At 39.4% G+C, this 21,084-nt stretch overlaps 3 protein-coding genes and 1 long non-coding RNA gene across 4 annotated transcripts; 1 reads left to right on the forward strand and 3 right to left on the reverse strand.

Moving 5' to 3' along the window:
* The first annotated feature begins 796 nt into the window (after positions 1 to 796).
* On the forward strand, positions 797 to 3,219 carry LOC141386733 (uncharacterized). Its single transcript, XR_012408428.1, has 3 exons — positions 797 to 2,577; positions 2,636 to 2,783; positions 2,878 to 3,219. It is a non-coding gene; the product is annotated as an uncharacterized lncRNA (long non-coding RNA).
* Positions 3,220 to 9,226: 6,007 nt separating this feature from the next.
* On the reverse strand, positions 9,227 to 9,592 carry LOC141404577 (uncharacterized). Its single transcript, XM_073988062.1, has one exon. It carries the CDS (start codon positions 9,590 to 9,592, stop codon positions 9,227 to 9,229), a length of 366 nt encoding a protein of 121 aa, XP_073844163.1.
* A 204-nt stretch (positions 9,593 to 9,796) lies between these two features.
* Positions 9,797 to 13,127, reverse strand: LOC141404637 (uncharacterized). The gene is made up of 2 exons (XM_073988198.1): positions 12,618 to 13,127; positions 9,797 to 12,361 (listed from the first exon to the last, which is right to left on the reverse strand). The coding sequence occupies exons 1-2, from the start codon at positions 13,125 to 13,127 to the stop codon at positions 9,797 to 9,799; spliced, it is 3,075 nt and encodes a 1,024-aa protein (XP_073844299.1).
* Positions 13,128 to 18,272: 5,145 nt separating this feature from the next.
* LOC141404690 (uncharacterized) lies at positions 18,273 to 20,831 on the reverse strand. The gene has a single exon (XM_073988329.1). It carries the CDS (start codon positions 20,829 to 20,831, stop codon positions 18,273 to 18,275), a length of 2,559 nt encoding a protein of 852 aa, XP_073844430.1.
* Between the last annotated feature and the right edge of the window lie 253 nt (positions 20,832 to 21,084).

Genomic DNA, 21,084 nt, shown 5'->3' on the forward strand with positions numbered 1-21,084 from the left:
TTATTTAATAAAGGATTTTTCATTTTTATTATTATAAAAGAATTGATACTGGTGTTTTTCTTTTTTTTTGGTTTTTTTATTTCTTTTTATTGCTCCGCAAACAGTTACAAAATGATGATTCTTCGACATCAGTTATAAAAATAACGAACATTGTAGACAATATTATACATATACGGGTTTAACATAGCAGCTCTTCAGAATTTTTATTCCCTACCTATACCATCCACTCAATTGGGTATATCACTCGTCGACAGTATCAATGGAACAGGAACTGAAGTTGAGTTCAATTTATTGTTGCAATTGAACTCAACTTCAGTTCCTGTGATGTACCTGCATGATGTAAGTGCAAAATGATGTGCCTGCCGTATAAACAACAATTTCTGGTTATGCCAATGTTACACAATTGTGTATAAATAAAATATCGTTTTGTTTTTGTATTTTTAATAGTTATTACATTAGATCAAATAATTATAATCTATATATATATAAAATTCTCCTGTCACGGTGTTCGGCTTTGAACTCCTCCGAAACGGCGGGACCGAATTTGATGAAATGTTGTATGTGGAGTTTGTAGGTCTGAGAATAGGTTTTTAACTACTTTTTATAGTGGTCTGTGGAGTGACCAGGGTACCTCCCCCACAATTTTTTTTAAGAAATCGTGAAATGAAATTTATTTTTGAACGTTTTGTTTAAAAAACGTTTGCAATAATATGATTTTTACTGTCTTGATCTTGAATGGTCATCTCAACCCAATTTTTCAAAAATGTATAATTATAGATAATATCCTTAATTTTAGTAAGCTTGACTACAAAAACGCTTTTAACCCGGGCTCCAATAGGTGGGAAAGCGCGATCAATTCCACATTTTAGAATACAGTACAACACCGATAATGTGCATTGGTCACTAAAACGACGGGCCAACAATGCGGTTCGAAAATCTAGAGGGATCAATATTTAAGTGATAAATTGTAAATAGATTACAAAGGCTTACACGGAAATCCAAAACGACGGGCCAGCAACGCGGAACCGCGTCAGCTAGTTTAATATAAAACTATGAATGTGAATACACAATCTATATCAACTATAACACTGTGCAACACTGGAAATGCAAACAACTTCTAATGGGTATTTTCTGAAAGTACATATTGAGACTACAAAAACCTTAATTGGTTTTTGTGTTCTTAGATCGGGTTTAGATTTTATGGCCTCATCTAAACCGACCTAAAATGAGAATTTTTTCCAGTGATCGGGCCTTTATCTCCGAAACTAATAAGAATTTTGCTTTGCAGTCTTCAGCAATACTGTAGCCGTAAAGTAGTAGATCTTACGTGTCAAACTGATGAACTAGGAAAAGCTGCATCTAGCGCATCAAACCCGTTAAAATATAGAAAAGTTTACATAATTTCTGAAATTCTGGTCAGTAACAACTAAACAGTTGGGAGTTGAAACAAGTAACCATTCTAAAAATTTTCCAAATAATGTGACAATTAATTCTTCAGAACATTCTGAAATTTTAAAATGGTTATTTCACGTTGTTTAAGTGGTATTTCATAACACACCTTTTACAAAACTTATTTCAAACAATGTTCACACAGGCTGTTTATTAGGGGTATAACTTTTTGCACTTTTTTGCAGATATCGAAAATACCACCACATTAAATTACAAAAAAATAAAAATTTTAATGAAAAGCAAATATGTTGTTATAACAGATAAAATTAAAAAATGCATTTCTGAACTTCCATGCATTTGGTGCGGAAACTTTTTTCGCGATAGAGAAAAATTGACACCGTATTTCATAATAGTTTTCCATGCTCTACACGGCTATGTGGTGGTATTTTTTTGGTTATAGCCCTACTGTTTATCCTCATGTTGGGGATTTCAATGAATTATTGAAATATTTACCTAGTTGTTGTTGAAAAATTTACTATAAACAAGGCGATAGAGGCATTTTACAATAATATAATGTTCTGAAGAGTTGTGTATTTCATTCCAGAGAATATTTTCCCAAAAGGTAACATTAAGAAGAATTTAACATTTTGGAAGATACGCTGCGAAATATACACAAATTATAGAATTTTTAGATATATTATAAAATTTGAGGCAATAAATTCAGTTGTTCGAGTTCACTATTCCTACAAATATTTTCTTCTTGCTCTTATCTACAAGTTTGCTGCAGATGTCAACACAAGATGCGTATTGGTTTCAGAGATACAGCCCCGATTTGTTTTAAAAATTCTATCTCTAACCATGTTTAGATGAGGCCATAAAAACCGAACCCGATCTTAGAAAACAAAACCCAAATATGGTTTTTGCCTATTGGTCCTCTACTTTCATAAAATTCTGAACAGAAGTTGTTTGCACGCGATTGGCTCAAAAATTTTGCACAGTGTAATACTAAAATTGGAAGAGATTGTTAAGCGGCAGGAAGAATTAGCGAAAATATTGGCGGAGAATAATGTTTTACTGCGGAGTAACTTGGGAGTTTTTGAAGCTACGCAATCGATATTTCCAATTTCTTCGGAGGATAGTCTTAAAGAAGTAGAAAATGTTTTGCAAACGGAGAGAAGAGCGGAAATAGTAAGTGTATTTTAAATTAATGTTGACAATATTTATGTATATTTAATCACTTATATAGGATGGCATTATGAGAAAATTGCTTCAATACTCCGTGAAAGGTATTGACAAAATTCTGGGTAAAAAGATCATAATGGATTACAACTTTGAAGGTACCAAAAACAAAAAACCTTTGAAAATGTATATAAACTTTGTATCTAACATATATGGTAAGTATTTTATTAAATACTGTATTTTATAATATTACTAAATACTGTATTTTATAATATTACTACAATATATAAAACATCTTCATATTTACAGAAGCAGTTAAATCCGAGGGACTTACGTATGAGGAGTTCATATGTATTTTAAGGAATTCATTCAAAAGAATTAAAAATACAAGAAATAAAACTAATTCGAGAAAAATATTGAAAGAGTGTAACATCAATTCATAAAAGTTAATTAGTACTACATTATTAAATATATTTTCTTTTCATTATTCATTATTTTTAATTATTTGTTATTATTAAAAGATTCTTTTTAGAAAACAATGAATATTACTACTATACATTAAACATATGTATATCCTTGTTTTTTGATTTGTCACTTTGTAATTATTATTTATATTGAAATGAATTGAATAAAATATGTGCACATTCTAAATGACATTTTCCAATATTCCAAGGGATTTAATGTAGGATTCGACCCTTCTATTGTCATCGAAGATAATATTGTTGACCATGTAATGTAATATGTCGTCAACGAAAAGTTACACGACTATGTCGGTGGAAAAGTCGTCGACGAAAAGTTGGGGGTTTAGCCATCGAAGTTGTCATTAACGAAAGTAGGGAGTTTTTTCCTTGATGTTGTCTTCAGTGGCAACTTCGCTTACCCTGTCGCTCAAGTTGTCTTGCATGAACACATGGACATTTGTGTAAAAATTTCGTCGATGATTTCACATTGCTGTCTGCAAGGTGTCTTCAGGGATTTATCATTGTCTTAAACGATTCGTCAATGTTGTCTTCAAGACACTTTCTACTGGGAAAAAGATCGATCGAATTCATATTCAAACATACAATAACCCTGCAAACATTTTCTATCGTCTGCTTGACGAAACAGTCACTTAAAAGCGATTGTGGTGTCTGCTGCGACAGTCGAATTTTTAACCGAAAAGATAAAAATGACTAAAGAAACTGTTCCACTTTTGCGGCCCTAACTGATTTGTCGCTTCCGTCACAACTAGGATCTAAAACTCCTAGCGATAAAATGGGCATTGACGAAAAAAGTAATGTTATTTCTCTTTTATTATATCCTACACCACCATATGGGGTTGGTTGGTTTTGGCCAAAAAGTTGTAACGCATCGAAATAATGGTCGTAGACCCATCTTCTTTTTTTATTATATAAAACTGAAATGACGTTCGTACGTAAATCAAAAACTCGTCCAATTTACAACCGATTTTACAAAATGTTCATATTTATACAAGGAAGGATCTGACATATTTTATTTATTAGATATCGCGAAAAATCCGCGACAATTTGCAAAAATATAGTTTGAAAAAAAGATTTTCAGAGAATATTGCTACATCGCCTGAAAGTAACATTGGCTATATAAATCTTTGAAATTCCACGTTGATCTGGGGATATAGCATCGGAATCAGAGGTAACTCCAAAAAATCTAAAAGTTGTTTGTGAATATCTATAGAGCGGTAAGAGATATAGTCTCCAAAATTTGCATGCGTGACGGAAAATGATTCAAAAATAAGTATGCTCAATTATGTTCAAATCGGTTCAGATTTGAATATAGCTCCCATATATATTTTCGGTTGTTTTCATGTATTTTATGCATCAAACATGCTATGTATGTCCAATTTCATTGAAATTTGGAATGTGTGACGGAATTTGGTGTAGAAAGAAGTATGTCAATTTATATTGAAATCGGTTCAGATTTGGATATAGCTACTGTTTATTGAATGGACTGTTTTGTCCTTCAATTAGGTTTTAGATGTCGTTTATCAAGGCGGATCACCAAGATAAATTAGATGAGGTTGTAGATGTCGTTTATCAAGGCAGTGTCACCAAGATAAATTGTAGTTTTAACACAAGCACATGAACTTGGTTAAATCGGAGAGGAAATGGTGTATGCACAAGAAGGCTTTTTCAAGTTCTCACATTCTTTATTGATAAATTGGTTCTTAAATACTAACTTATTGCTAAATTGCACATTTTGTTTGGTGTCTAGTGTGTTGTAGAAATTGCTTAATTTACAAAGTAATTATTATGAAAAGAAACGTTGTGGTTCATTGCCCCACAACAGTACTACAACATTGATTTTTTACATTTTTAGGTAATGATAGTAAATCTGCGTTTGCACTTTCAAGTAGAACATTTAGTTTGTTTGCTTTTTGCAATAACCTACTGTCTGAGTTATTATTGTTATACGATATGAAGAATTAACAATTTCATTAATGCATTATGTGCTTAATCATACTAGGCAATGTGAATGTCGTTGAGCCATGCTCAACTGAAATTTGATGTGCTGATACAACAGATGTCAATTGCTGCTGTTAAAAAAGAAATGCAGTAGTTTGGTTATTCTTGACCTAGACACCAAACAAAATGTTTGTATGAATTTTATTTTCTTATGGATATTATGATACGGAAATTACAAATTCTGATGACGCGACATTTTGACGGACTGCTGCAATGGGAGGTTGTTGACTTGGCTCCATTTTAATGAATTGTCTTCTTTTGTAGACTGCTGTTATAGTAATTCCAATTGCAAGAATGAGGGCGGCGTAAGCTACTGTTGCATGATGTCTCTTGATGTTGTTAAGTTGCAGTGGCAAGTCAGTTAGAACTTGTTGATGAAGGTGATTTTGAATCTCAGATATATTCTTGATGTGGTCAATGAAGTTTATATGATATGTTTTGCTATGTTTTGGTTCGTCTGGATAACTGATTTCTGTAGCGTTGGCGGTGGCTGTATATGATGAGTGAAGGGATGATGAATATGTTTGATGTCCCTGAATGAACATTGACCTGTACTTTACGGTACAATCTGGACTTATTTTAATGAGTCCGGTGCCCTGCAATATTACTCGAGAGTGTTCCTGATTGCATACAGTGGTTATTTGAGTTTGATGTGACATTGTATACATCCACTGGTTGCCGTGTTTTAGTTGTGTCATCGACGTGTTGTCTATGAATGGGTCCACGGTACAACTGGGACGAGTGATATTATTAAGAAGTGAAATTTCGCATAGGCACTTGGCTGCGTCTGCATTGAATTTGGACTGCATATTTGGACATAAGAATTCATCTTCTGTTAGTGGTGTGCATGCTGCCCATTCTTGTTCTGTTAATGTATAATACTCATCTCTGTGGGCAGTTATAGCGATGAGGTCGCTGCATGGCCTAATGATCATCATGGTGCTATTAACAGGTGCAGGAATTGGATGTAGCTTAAGCAGTTCCAACGATTCTGGGTCACATAGAGGAATTGTTATGTAGAAAATTATATGATTATCTGTGATTCCTCCCTTTACATTCATAATTTTGTAGAGCTGCAGGAGATTCTCTTGACGGACAGGTAGCTGCAATGCTGGTGGAAGATGATTTCGGACTTGTATGAGCTCTGATTGAAGTTGTAGCGGTGATAGTAACATTGGGCTGATTTTCCCATGATGTGAATCGGACAATGTTGTTATTATTGCTGTTTGTATTCGGTGTAGCCTAACTGATATCAATGTCAATTGAGAAGATAGTGACACCATATTTTGGAACAGATTAAATTGGTGATTCTCTTGTTCATTTTCGTGTAGCCGTTTCTCAATGTTGTTCATTTGATAATCGAGGCTGTCGAAGTTTGCTTTTAGTTGTAGTTCATCTTGTTTGAAAATGTTGAGGGTTGAGTTAATAATTGAAGTTTGGTTTTTTAAGAGCTGTTTCATGTGGTTTTCATCTTCCTTGATCAAGGTAATAGTGTCCGACATTTGTTCCGCGTAATTTGAGTCCAAAACTCCAAAAAGTGAGTTAGCAATGTTTCCAACAATATTTACAGCACCACGTTTGCTTCTCTTGTTTTTTAGTAAAAGGTTTCCGTCCTTGAGGTCTGAGAAACTGAGTTCAAGGGTATGCAGAATGTTCAGACATGGTGCCCTTTGGGATATAAGGGTGCATAACTTCTGGAGTGCCAATGTGCCATTTGTAAATGTGTTCATCTCTCGCCAGTATGGTTGAAGTTCGTAGTACGTTATGAGTTTCCATTCAGATCTTGAGATACGTGTGGTGCCAATTCCTTCAAAGTGTATTCCAATGTTGGGTTCAAACTTGGTTACCTCTATTTTGTTTGCAAATAGAGCGACGATCATCGTTAGCATGATGCTGGAGCTTGAAGCCGTTCGTTTCCTTTTGCTTGGACGTTCGTCTGGTGATGCTGAAGATGATTGCGTTTCCTGCTCTTTCTCATTGATCGGGTTTGGTGACAATTGCATGCTCGGCTGATCTTTGCATGTATTGTCTTCTTCGAGTCGCGGAAGTGGTGCTAAATATTGGATGGCTCTTTTAAAAGCTCCGGATGCGGTTTTTACGTCAACAACTCTCACTACATTGTCGTTTCCTTTGTATGTTTTGATAACACGACCTAAAGGCCACTTCATGACCGGAACATTGTCTTCTTTTATAATGACAATGGCTCCTGGTTTTAGATTCTTCGACTGCTCTTGCCACTTATTACGGTATTGCAATTCATTAAGATAGTCTCGTGACCACCTGCTCCAAAATTCGTGCTTAAGTCGAGAAACCAGATTCCATCTAGTTGCCAGGCTTATGGTTGGTTGCTTTGCTTGTGAGTCCACTTGTGCAGTGAGTGGTTCTCCAATCAAAAAGAGCAGAATAGAGCGACGATCATCGTTAGCATGATGCTGGAGCTTGAAGCCGTTCGTTTCCTTTTGCTTGGACGTTCGTCTGGTGATGCTGAAGATGATTGCGTTTCCTGCTCTTTCTCATTGATCGGGTTTGGTGACAATTGCATGCTCGGCTGATCTGTGCATGTATTGTCTTCTTCGAGTCGCGGAAGTGGTGCTAAATATTGGATGGCTCTTTTAAAAGCTCCGGATGCGGTTTTTACGTCAACAACTCTCACTACATTGTCGTTTCCTTTGTATGTTTTGATAACACGACCTAAAGGCCACTTCATGACCGGAACATTGTCTTCTTTTATAATGACAATGGCTCCTGGTTTTAGATTCTTCGACTGCTCTTGCCACTTATTACGGTATTGCAATTCATTAAGATAGTCTCGTGACCACCTGCTCCAAAATTCGTGCTTAAGTCGAGAAACCAGATTCCACCTAGTTGCCAGGCTTATGGTTGGTTGCTTTGCTTGTGAGTCCACTTGTGCAGTGAGTGGTTCTCCAATCAAAAAGTGTCCAGGAGTGAGTGCACCTATATCATTGGGATCATTTGACATTGGAGAAATAGGCTTGAGTTTAATATGGCTTCAATTTCAATGACCAAAGTTTCGAGTTCTTCATAAGTCAAGGATGCGTTCGCCATGCTTCTGATTAGAAGATGTTTTGCTGACTTGACAGCGGCTTCCCAGAGGCCACCAAAGTGTGGCGCTCTTGGCGGAATGAAATTAAACTGAATGCCTCTGTTATTGCAAGCATTTGTAATGGCTTCTTTGGCATTTGTTGAATGTATTATGGTTGATAGTTCAGGTAGCTTGTTTTTGGCTCCTATGAAGTTCGTTGCGTTGTCGCAATATAGGTTTTGGCAATGTCCACGTCGTCCGATGAATCTTTTAAGAGCACCTATGAACGCCTCGATGGTGAGGTCACTCACTAGTTCCAGGTGTACTGCCTTTGTTGAAAAGCAACAAAATACTGCAATGTAGGCCTTGTGTGGCCGTTTTCCGCGAAGTTTGTAATGTACTGTTATTGGCCGCAAAAATCTACCCCAGTATTAATGAAGGGCCTGGCTGGTGTGACACGTGTGGAAGGCAAGTTTCCCATAACTTGATTAAATAATGCTGGCTTTGCTCTGCTACATGTTGTACAGCGATGAACCGTAGCTCGAGCCATAATCTTTCCTTTTAGTGGCCAAAACAGTTGTCGTACGATTCCCAGCAATGTTTGCGCGCCACAATGTTTATTTTCCTTGTGTACCATTTCAAATATTAATTTTGAAATTGGGTCATTATAGGGAATAAGGAGTTGATGCTTGGAGTCGAATGACAAGGACGATGCTTCAAGACGACCTTCAACCCGAATTAAGCCGTCATTGTCCAAAAATGGTGACAGGTTACACAGTTTACTTATTCCACGCAATTCTTGGTACTTCTTCAGCTGTTGAATTTCTTCCTTAAAGTCCGACTCTTGTATGTGTCTGATTATATGCTTTAAAGCCGTGTCTAGCTCGATCGTTGTAAGTGATCCTTGGGCCTGTCGAAGGATATTTTTGCCCCTGCTCTTAGTAATGAAGCGCAAAACGTATGCTATGATTCGTTGTAGACGGGTGAACGAGTTGTTGTGATTTATTTTGTACATAAAGTCGTTTGGTGTTACTGTGGTAAAGAGTGCCTCTGGTACCTTCCTTTTTCTCTCAAGGTTGGTCGAAATTGCAAGATGTGGATTGAATTTTGCTGGCCACATTGTGTCTTTTCCGTGTTAAAATAAAGGACCACAGAACCAAAGAGCACAATCTTTAAGGGCTGTTGGTGAAATGCCGCGAGATAGTACATCGGCTGGATTGCACTTTGAGCTGACATGACGCCATTGTTCTGCCTGAGTGACTTCTTGTATGATTGCAATTCTATTGGCCACAAATGTGTTGAATGCTGCAGATGATGAGTTTATCCAGGCCAGCACGATTTCTGAGTCAGTCCAAAACCAGGTTGGACACGTCAATTGAAGATCGATTTTGATTTTTGAAGCTAACTGGGCTCCAAGTGCTGCTGCGCAAAGCTCCAAACGTGGTATGGTTTGCCTTTTGAGTGGGGCAACACGAGATTTCGCACAGAGGAGACGTGTCATGGTAGTTCCGTCTTTAAAGGTTGATCGCATGTAAGCCGCTGCGCCATACGCCTTTTCTGATGCATCTGTGAAGATGTGTAGTTGCCTTGATTCTGGCACTCTCCCTTTAAAGATGTGTCTATATATCTGAAGAGTTTTTAGAGCGTTTAAGTCCGATCGAAACTTGGTCCATTTACAGTGTAAGGATTCTGGTAACGATTGGTCCTAGTCTAATTTTAACTCCCACAATTCTTGTATGAATATTTTGGCTGTTACTGTAACTGGAGACAGTATTCCTAATGGATCAAAAAGTCTGGCAAGATCTGATGTAACTGTACGTTTAGTGATTCTTCTGACGGAATCAATGTTAACTTTTACACAAAATGTGTCATCTTTTGGAAGCCATGTTAGTCCTAGTGTTTTAACGGTGTCAGCCTTTGAGCTCTCGAAATCTAAGTTTACTTCTTGATCTCCTTCTGAAATGTTTTTAAGCAGTTGAGGGTTATTAGCACACCACTTGCGTAAGTTGAAACCTCTGTCTTTCATAACTTGAATGAGTTGCTGCTGCATATTAATTGCCGTTATTAAACTGTCGGCTCCGCCCAGGCCATCGTCGACGTAAAAATTCTCTTGGAGAAATTGCGAGGCGAGCGGGTAACGGATTGCGTTGTCCTTGGCTAATCGTTGCAGGCATTTTGTTGCCAAATATGGGGCGGCTCTTGTGCCATATGTGACTGTGTTGAGTTGGTAGTAGGTTATAGGCTGAGAGACATCCTTTCTCCAAATTATTAGTTGAAACTGGCGGTCCTCAGGAGAGATTAGGACCTGCCTGTACATTTTCTCGACGTCAGTTGTGAAAACGTATTTGGGTAGCTTAAATCTCAGTAGTATGGAGAACAGATCGCTTTGAACAGTAGGTCCTGTGTACATCAGATCATTTAACGAATGCGATGACGAAGTTTTGGCCGATGCGTCGAATACTACACGAAGCTTTGTTGTTGTGCTCTCAGGTCGTTGCACGCAATGATGTGGGATGAAGTAGTGTGGTGAGCGAATAGCATCCGCCGATATTTTTGTCATGTGTCCTAGGTTCTCATATTCTTCCATGAATCTGACATATTGTTCCTTCAACTTAGGATCTTTCTGCAACCGGCGTTCGAGGGAGAAAAATCGATTGATTGCGATCCCATGCGAGTCTCCTAACGCGTCAGGGTTTTGTTGAAAGGGTATTCGGACTACAAATCGATTTTTGTTGTCCTTGATGGTGTGCTGCTCAAAGTGATTTTCGCATTGTCTTTCTTCGATGGACATTGGTTTGTTAGTTGTCTTGATTTCCTCCAATTCCCATAACCGGGCGATAGAGGCGTCAAGCGATTCATCCGTGGTACAGATTCCACATGTAAAGTTCCTGGGCTTTTCCTCTTGAATTTTTCCTGATATTATCCACCCAAACACAGTGTTCTGCATTGTGGGGAGATCCTTGGCTAATTTTATTTGTCCAATCGACAACAGTTCGTGATAGTGTTCTGCACCTAATAATATATCAATTTTATCAGGACGGTTGAAGGCTGGATCAGCTAGCGTCAGATTCTTTGGAATCGACCAATCTTCAACGTTAATGAATTGTGATGGCTGTGGTGACAGGATACGAGGCAAGACAAATGCTTCAAGTCGAGTCGAATAATTGTTGATTCGAGACTTCAGAGCCACATTTACTCGATGGTTTGTTCTAGTGTTGGTTGCACCGATTCCGTTGATATTAATTGTTGACTTTTGCATTGAAATGCCAAGTCGCTTTACTAAACGTTCTGTGATGAAATTGACCTGTGAACCAGAATCAAGCAAAGCGCGGCACTCCACTTCTGCTTCATCCACCTTTATTTTGACTACTGCTGTGCTGAGTAGAACGTACGAGCTGATTTGTTCTTTATTTGCAGCGGCCAGCGAGGTGGCTTCCTGATTATTGGGCGACTCAGTATTTACGGAGGCTACCCCTCCGGCAGGCTTTGTACCAGTTTCAGCTGATAAAGTCATACGACTGTCTTGTTTGTTTGTAGATCCTTGCTTGCGCTCTAGATGCAACAGTGTGTTGTGTTTCTTGTTGCATTTCATGCAGCATCGCGTAGTACATTGCTTCGATGAATGGCCCGCCTTTAAACAGTTTACACATCGTTTTTGCTTTTGTGCGAAATTTAGTCGTTCTGGTGGTGTCATTTTGAGAAAGTTCTGGCAGTGATATAGTTTATGGGTGCCATTTTTACATAGAGTACATATGTTGTTTCCTTGGTTTGCCGATGCCACTGTAGCACAAGATTTAGATGAAGGTTTTTCCTTTTGACCCATTGCCTCCATTGACTGGAATCGAGTCTCCAGAAATTCTAGGAATTGACTAACTTGCTGCAATTCCCTTGGGTTGACAATTGATCTTTCGTATTGATTGTAAATACTTCGGTCTAGTTTCTTCGACAGTAGATGAAGTAGTATTGGACTCCAAGAGGACGTGTCGACTCCCACGTTCTTAAGCGCATGTAAGCACTCTTGTGTGACGTCATGTAGCTGCTTTATGGACGCGGCTGATGATCCGGTTGATGGCTGATCAATCAGTTGATGTATAAGGGATGCTACCAGCACTCGCTTGTTGTTGTATCGGTCTTGCAAAATTTTCCATGCTGCTTCATAATTTTCGGCTGTTGCTGAGATATGACTTATCAAATTTTCCGCTTCACCAGTGAGATTGGCTTTCAGATACCACATCTTTTGTACTGTGGGTATGCGTTGATTGTTTACTAACTGTGTGAAAAGGTCAAAGAAGGCCGGCCATTTTAGATAATCTCCATTAAATTTTGGGATTGTTATTTTGGGCAGTGGCAACACATTTGCTTGCCCAAGTTCTATTCCTTTTTCTGCAGTTGGTGTTGTTGTTGTTTTGAAGTTTTCTACTACCATATTCTCCAGAGTGGTGTAGGAGTCCATATCGTAGCCTTCTTCCAGTGGATTGCAACTGTTTTCCCATATTGAGAAATGCAGTTCTTGAATTTGTTCCCACAGTTTTTTCCTTCAGTTTCATGTTGGATGCTGTCGGATCCATGGTAAGTACCCTCTTCAGAGACGCTATCATAACGTTTTGTCTTCTGATTGCCGAATTGGTTGAGGATACTGAAGCTATTGAGCCGCCGTTGTTTATGGTTGATTTCTTTGCATGAGGTTTATCAGCAGTTGTTTCTGATTCTTTTGAAGGCTCCAACATGGCTGTCTCAAATAGCTCCCGGTACTTCATTGTAAGTTCAGACACCTGCTGGTAGTACTTCTCGGTGAAGTACTTGTGGTCCTTTGGATAATTTTCGAGACACTGTATTTTCGAGTCTGTGATTTCGAATTCGGCCCATGCGGCGTCTAATTTAGTGAGTCGATCCTTGTAGAAGCTAGTTGTTCTTTTCGAGAACGGCTCCTTTTTTGCATTGCGGATGATAGTTTCTATCCGATCACCCGTGGCTCGTTGAGCATCTACCAATTGACTGAACAAGGTCATGCCTGCCGAATCTTCACCGGTTGCCATTTTTTAATTATTTAATGTCCGGAATTTGCCCGAAGATTGCCTTCTGCAACAGTAGCTATATGTAATCCTTTGGAAGCAATTTATTCGTATTGTCCAATCAAAATTTCGGTATTCTGTGCTTGATACGCTACTGTTCTAGAATGCCGACTGATGTCCTGGTGGACTTGCTAATGTTGATCCTGTGCCGTGTTACAGGATCTGAAATATTTTGGGATGTATTTTGTCCTATTGGAGGGACTCGATGTCACAAATGTGGTTGCGTGTTTCGTCCTATCGCAAGGACTCGGGCTCACCAAATGTGGTTGCGTGTTTCGTCCTATCGGAAGGACTAGGGGTCACCAAATGTGGTTGCGTGTTTCGTCCTATCGGAAGGACTAGGGGTCACCAAATGTGGTTGCGTGTTTCGTCCTATCGGTAGGACTCGGGGTCACCAAATGTTTATTGAATGGACTGTTTTGTCCTTCAATTAGGTTTTAGATGTCGTTTATCAAGGCGGATCACCAAGATAAATTAGATGAGGTTGTAGATGTCGTTTATCAAGGCAGTGTCACCAAGATAAATTGTAGTTTTAACACAAGCACATGAACTTGGTTAAATCGGAGAGGAAATGGTGTATGCACAAGAAGGCTTTTTCAAGTTCTCACATTCTTTATTGATAAATTGGTTCTTAAATACTAACTTATTGCTAAATTGCACATTTTGTTTGGTGTCTAGTGTGTTGTAGAAATTGCTTAATTTACAAAGTAATTATTATGAAAAGAAACGTTGTGGTTCATTGCCCCACAACAGTACTACAACATTGATTTTTTACATTTTTAGGTAATGATAGTAAATCTGCGTTTGCACTTTCAAGTAGAACATTTAGTTTGTTTGCTTTTTGCAATAACCTACTGTCTGAGTTATTATTGTTATACGATATGAAGAATTAACAATTTCATTAATGCATTATGTGCTTAATCATACTAGGCAATGTGAATGTCGTTGAGCCATGCTCAACTGAAATTTGATGTGCTGATACAACAGATGTCAATTGCTGCTGTTAAAAAAGAAATGCAGTAGTTTGGTTATTCTTGACCTAGACACCAAACAAAATGTTTGTATGAATTTTATTTTCTTATGGATATTATGATACGGAAATTACAAATTCTGATGACGCGACATTTTGACGGACTGCTGCAATGGGAGGTTGTTGACTTGGCTCCATTTTAATGAATTGTCTTCTTTTGTAGACTGCTGTTATAGTAATTCCAATTGCAAGAATGAGGGCGGCGTAAGCTACTGTTGCATGATGTCTCTTGATGTTGTTAAGTTGCAGTGGCAAGTCAGTTAGAACTTGTTGATGAAGGTGATTTTGAATCTCAGATATATTCTTGATGTGGTCAATGAAGTTTATATGATATGTTTTGCTATGTTTTGGTTCGTCTGGATAACTGATTTCTGTAGCGTTGGCGGTGGCTGTATATGATGAGTGAAGGGATGATGAATATGTTTGATGTCCCTGAATGAACATTGACCTGTACTTTACGGTACAATCTGGACTTATTTTAATGAGTCCGGTGCCCTGCAATATTACTCGAGAGTGTTCCTGATTGCATACAGTGGTTATTTGAGTTTGATGTGACATTGTATACATCCACTGGTTGCCGTGTTTTAGTTGTGTCATCGACGTGTTGTCTATGAATGGGTCCACGGTACAACTGGGACGAGTGATATTATTAAGAAGTGAAATTTCGCATAGGCACTTGGCTGCGTCTGCATTGAATTTGGACTGCATATTTGGACATAAGAATTCATCTTCTGTTAGTGGTGTGCATGCTGCCCATTCTTGTTCTGTTAATGTATAATACTCATCTCTGTGGGCAGTTATAGCGATGAGGTCGCTGCATGGCCTAATGATCATCATGGTGCTATTAACAGGTGCAGGAATTGGATGTAGCTTAAGCAGTTCCAACGATTCTGGGTCACATAGAGGAATTGTTATGTAGAAAATTATATGATTATCTGTGATTCCTCCCTTTACATTCATAATTTTGTAGAGCTGCAGGAGATTCTCTTGACGGACAGGTAGCTGCAATGCTGGTGGAAGATGATTTCGGACTTGTATGAGCTCTGATTGAAGTTGTAGCGGTGATAGTAACATTGGGCTGATTTTCCCATGATGTGAATCGGACAATGTTGTTATTATTGCTGTTTGTATTCGGTGTAGCCTAACTGATATCAATGTCAATTGAGAAGATAGTGACACCATATTTTGGAACAGATTAAATTGGTGATTCTCTTGTTCATTTTCGTGTAGCCGTTTCTCAATGTTGTTCATTTGATAATCGAGGCTGTCGAAGTTTGCTTTTAGTTGTAGTTCATCTTGTTTGAAAATGTTGAGGGTTGAGTTAATAATTGAAGTTTGGTTTTTTAAGAGCTGTTTCATGTGGTTTTCATCTTCCTTGATCAAGGTAATAGTGTCCGACATTTGTTCCGCGTAATTTGAGTCCAAAACTCCAAAAAGTGAGTTAGCAATGTTTCCAACAATATTTACAGCACCACGTTTGCTTCTCTTGTTTTTTAGTAAAAGGTTTCCGTCCTTGAGGTCTGAGAAACTGAGTTCAAGGGTATGCAGAATGTTCAGACATGGTGCCCTTTGGGATATAAGGGTGCATAACTTCTGGAGTGCCAATGTGCCATTTGTAAATGTGTTCATCTCTCGCCAGTATGGTTGAAGTTCGTAGTACGTTATGAGTTTCCATTCAGATCTTGAGATACGTGTGGTGCCAATTCCTTCAAAGTGTATTCCAATGTTGGGTTCAAACTTGGTTACCTCTATTTTGTTTGCAAATAGAGCGACGATCATCGTTAGCATGATGCTGGAGCTTGAAGCCGTTCGTTTCCTTTTGCTTGGACGTTCGTCTGGTGATGCTGAAGATGATTGCGTTTCCTGCTCTTTCTCATTGATCGGGTTTGGTGACAATTGCATGCTCGGCTGATCTTTGCATGTATTGTCTTCTTCGAGTCGCGGAAGTGGTGCTAAATATTGGATGGCTCTTTTAAAAGCTCCGGATGCGGTTTTTACGTCAACAACTCTCACTACATTGTCGTTTCCTTTGTATGTTTTGATAACACGACCTAAAGGCCACTTCATGACCGGAACATTGTCTTCTTTTATAATGACAATGGCTCCTGGTTTTAGATTCTTCGACTGCTCTTGCCACTTATTACGGTATTGCAATTCATTAAGATAGTCTCGTGACCACCTGCTCCAAAATTCGTGCTTAAGTCGAGAAACCAGATTCCATCTAGTTGCCAGGCTTATGGTTGGTTGCTTTGCTTGTGAGTCCACTTGTGCAGTGAGTGGTTCTCCAATCAAAAAGAGCAGAATAGAGCGACGATCATCGTTAGCATGATGCTGGAGCTTGAAGCCGTTCGTTTCCTTTTGCTTGGACGTTCGTCTGGTGATGCTGAAGATGATTGCGTTTCCTGCTCTTTCTCATTGATCGGGTTTGGTGACAATTGCATGCTCGGCTGATCTGTGCATGTATTGCCTTCTTCGAGTCGCGGAAGTGGTGCTAAATATTGGATGGCTCTTTTAAAAGCTCCGGATGCGGTTTTTACGTCAACAACTCTCACTACATTGTCGTTTCCTTTGTATGTTTTGATAACACGACCTAAAGGCCACTTCATGACCGGAACATTGTCTTCTTTTATAATGACAATGGCTCCTGGTTTTAGATTCTTCGACTGCTCTTGCCACTTATTACGGTATTGCAATTCATTAAGATAGTCTCGTGACCACCTGCTCCAAAATTCGTGCTTAAGTCGAGAAACCAGATTCCATCTAGTTGCCAGGCTTATGGTTGGTTGCTTTGCTTGTGAGTCCACTTGTGCAGTGAGTGGTTCTCCAATCAAAAAGTGTCCAGGAGTGAGTGCACCTATATCATTGGGATCATTTGACATTGGAGAAATAGGCCTTGAGTTTAATATGGCTTCAATTTCAATGACCAAAGTTTCGAGTTCTTCATAAGTCAAGGATGCGTTCGCCATGCTTCTGATTAGAAGATGTTTTGCTGACTTGACAGCGGCTTCCCAGAGGCCACCAAAGTGTGGCGCTCTTGGCGGAATGAAATTAAACTGAATGCCTCTGTTATTGCAAGCATTTGTAATGGCTTCTTTGGCATTTGTTGAATGTATTATGGTTGATAGTTCAGGTAGCTTGTTTTTGGCTCCTATGAAGTTCGTTGCGTTGTCGCAATATAGGTTTTGGCAATGTCCACGTCGTCCGATGAATCTTTTAAGAGCACCTATGAACGCCTCGGTGGTGAGGTCACTCACTAGTTCCAGGTGTACTGCCTTTGTTGAAAAGCAACAAAATACTGCAATGTAGGCCTTGTGTGGCCGTTTTCCGCGAAGTTTGTAATGTACTGTTATTGGGCCGCAAAAATCTACCCCAGTATTAATGAAGGGCCTGGCTGGTGTGACACGTGTGGAAGGCAAGTTTCCCATAACTTGATTAAATAATGCTGGCTTAGCTCTGCTACATGTTGTACAGCGATGAACCGTAGCTCGAGCCATAATCTTTCCTTTTAGTGGCCAAAACAGTTGTCGTACGATTCCCAGCAATGTTTGCGCGCCACAATGTTTATTTTCCTTGTGTACCATTTCAAATATTAATTTTGAAATTGGGTCATTATAGGGAATAAGGAGTTGATGCTTGGAGTCGAATGACAAGGACGATGCTTCAAGACGACCTTCAACCCGAATTAAGCCGTCATTGTCCAAAAATGGTGACAGGTTACACAGTTTACTTATTCCACGCAATTCTTGGTACTTCTTCAGCTGTTGAATTTCTTCCTTAAAGTCCGACTCTTGTATGTGTCTGATTATATGCTTTAAAGCCGTGTCTAGCTCGATCGTTGTAAGTGATCCTTGGGCCTGTCGAAGGATATTTTTGCCCCTGCTCTTAGTAATGAAGCGCAAAACGTATGCTATGATTCGTTGTAGACGGGTGAACGAGTTGTTGTGATTTATTTTGTACATAAAGTCGTTTGGTGTTACTGTGGTAACGAGTGCCTCTGGTACCTTCCTTTTTCTCTCAAGGTTGGTCGAAATTGCAAGATGTGGATTGAATTTTGCTGGCCACATTGTGTCTTTTCCGTGTTAAAATAAAGGACCACAGAACCAAAGAGCACAATCTTTAAGGGCTGTTGGTGAAATGCCGCGAGATAGTACATCGGCTGGATTGCACTTTGAGCTGACATGACGCCATTGTTCTGCCTGAGTGACTTCTTGTATGATTGCAATTCTATTGGCCACAAATGTGTTGAATGCTGCAGATGATGAGTTTATCCAGGCCAGCACGATTTCTGAGTCAGTCCAAAACCAGGTTGGACACGTCAATTGAAGATCGATTTTGATTTTTGAAGCTAACTGGGCTCCAAGTGCTGCTGCGCAAAGCTCCAAACGTGGTATGGTTTGCCTTTTGAGTGGGGCAACACGAGATTTCGCACAGAGGAGACGTGTCATGGTAGTTCCGTCTTTAAAGGTTGATCGCATGTAAGCCGCTGCGCCATACGCCTTTTCTGATGCATCTGTGAAGATGTGTAGTTGCCTTGATTCTGGCACTCTCCCTTTAAAGATGTGTCTATATATCTGAAGAGTTTTTAGAGCGTTTAAGTCCGATCGAAACTTGGTCCATTTACAGTGTAAGGATTCTGGTAACGATTGGTCCCAGTCTAATTTTAACTCCCACAATTCTTGTATGAATATTTTGGCTGTTACTGTAACTGGAGACAGTATTCCTAATGGATCAAAAAGTCTGGCAAGATCTGATGTAACTGTACGTTTAGTGATTCTTCTGACGGAATCAATGTTAACTTTTACACAAAATGTGTCATCTTTTGGAAGCCATGTTAGTCCTAGTGTTTTAACGGTGTCAGCCTTTGAGCTCTCGAAATCTAAGTTTACTTCTTGATCTCCTTCTGAAATGTTTTTAAGCAGTTGGGGGTTATTAGCACACCACTTGCGTAAGTTGAAACCGCTGTCTTTCATAACTTGAATGAGTTGCTGCTGCATATTAATTGCCGTTATTAAACTGTCGGCTCCGCCCAGGCCATCGTCGACGTAAAAATTCTCTTGGAGAAATTGCGAGGCGAGCGGGTAACGGATTGCGTTGTCCTTGGCTAATCGTTGCAGGCATTTTGTTGCCAAATATGGGGCGGCTCTTGTGCCATATGTGACTGTGTTGAGTTGGTAGTAGGTTATAGGCTGAGAGACATCCTTTCTCCAAATTATTAGTTGAAACTGGCGGTCCTCAGGAGAGATTAGGACCTGCCTGTACATTTTCTCGACGTCAGTTGTGAAAACGTATTTGGGTAGCTTAAATCTCAGTAGTATGGAGAACAGATAGCTTTGAACAGTAGGTCCTGTGTACATCAGATCATTTAACGAATGCGATGACGAAGTTTTGGCCGATGCGTCGAATACTACACGAAGCTTTGTTGTTGTGCTCTCAGGTCGTTGCACGCAATGATGTGGGATGAAGTAGTGTGGTGAGCGAATAGCATCCGCCGATATTTTTGTCATGTGTCCTAGGTTCTCATATTCTTCCATGAATCTGACATATTGTTCCTTCAACTTAGGATCTTTCTGCAACCGGCGTTCGAGGGAGAAAAATCGATTGATTGCGATCCCATGCGAGTCTCCTAACGCGTCAGGGTTTTGTTGAAAGGGTATTCGGACTACAAATCGATTTTTGTTGTCCTTGATGGTGTGCTGCTCAAAGTGATTTTCGCATTGTCTTTCTTCGATGGACATTGGTTTGTTAGTTGTCTTGATTTCCTCCAATTCCCATAACCGGGCGATAGAGGCGTCAAGCGATTCATCCGTGGTACAGATTCCACATGTAAAGTTCCTGGGCTTTTCCTCTTGAATTTTTCCTGATATTATCCACCCAAACACAGTGTTCTGCATTGTGGGGAGATCCTTGGCTAATTTTATTTGTCCAATCGACAACAGTTCGTGATAGTGTTCTGCACCTAATAATATATCAATTTTATCAGGACGGTTGAAGGCTGGATCAGCTAGCGTCAGATTCTTTGGAATCGACCAATCTTCAACGTTAATGAATTGTGATGGCTGTGGTGACAGGATACGAGGCAAGACAAATGCTTCAAGTCGAGTCGAATAATTGTTGATTCGAGACTTCAGAGCCACATTTACTCGATGGTTTGTTCTAGTGTTGGTTGCACCGATTCCGTTGATATTAATTGTTGACTTTTGCATTGAAATGCCAAGTCGCTTTACTAAACGTTCTGTGATGAAATTGACCTGTGAACCAGAATCAAGCAAAGCGCGGCACTCCACTTCTGCTTCATCCACCTTTATTTTGACTACTGCTGTGCTGAGTAGAACGTACGAGCTGATTTGTTCTTTATTTGCAGCGGCCAGCGAGGTGGCTTCCTGATTATTGGGCGACTCAGTATTTACGGAGGCTACCCCTCCGGCAGGCTTTGTACCAGTTTCAGCTGATAAAGTCATACGACTGTCTTGTTTGTTTGTAGATCCTTGCTTGCGCTCTAGATGCAACAGTGTGTTGTGTTTCTTGTTGCATTTCATGCAGCATCGCGTAGTACATTGCTTCGATGAATGGCCCGCCTTTAAACAGTTTACACATCGTTTTTGCTTTTGTGCGAAATTTAGTCGTTCTGGTGGTGTCATTTTGAGAAAGTTCTGGCAGTGATATAGTTTATGGGTGCCATTTTTACATAGAGTACATATGTTGTTTCCTTGGTTTGCCGATGCCACTGTAGCACAAGATTTAGATGAAGGTTTTTCCTTTTGACCCATTGCCTCCATTGACTGGAATGTGTGACGGAATTTGGTGTAGAAATAAATATTCCAAAGTAACGTTGGCTATATGAATCTTTGAAATTCCACGTTGATCTGAAGATGTAGCATCGGAATCGAAGGT

The sequence above is a fragment of the Musca autumnalis genome, unplaced genomic scaffold (genome assembly GCF_047663935.1).
Source record: "Musca autumnalis isolate F117 unplaced genomic scaffold, ASM4766393v1 scaffold_1, whole genome shotgun sequence".
NCBI lineage: Eukaryota > Metazoa > Arthropoda > Insecta > Diptera > Muscidae > Musca > Musca autumnalis.

Bases quoted from the DNA above. Each gene is read 5' to 3' on its own strand.
- LOC141404577 (XM_073988062.1), bottom strand. From the start codon at position 9,592: ATGACACGTCTCCTCTGTGCGAAATCTCGTGTTGCCCCACTCAAAAGG.
- LOC141404637 (XM_073988198.1), bottom strand. From the start codon at position 13,127: ATGGCAACCGGTGAAGATTCGGCAGGCATGACCTTGTTCAGTCAATTG. The intron at 12,362-12,617 runs GTGGGAACAAAT...CTTTTCACACAG, and splicing joins TGAAACTGAAGGAAAAAACT to TTAGTAAACAATCAACGCAT.
- LOC141404690 (XM_073988329.1), bottom strand. From the start codon at position 20,831: ATGACACCACCAGAACGACTAAATTTCGCACAAAAGCAAAAACGATGT.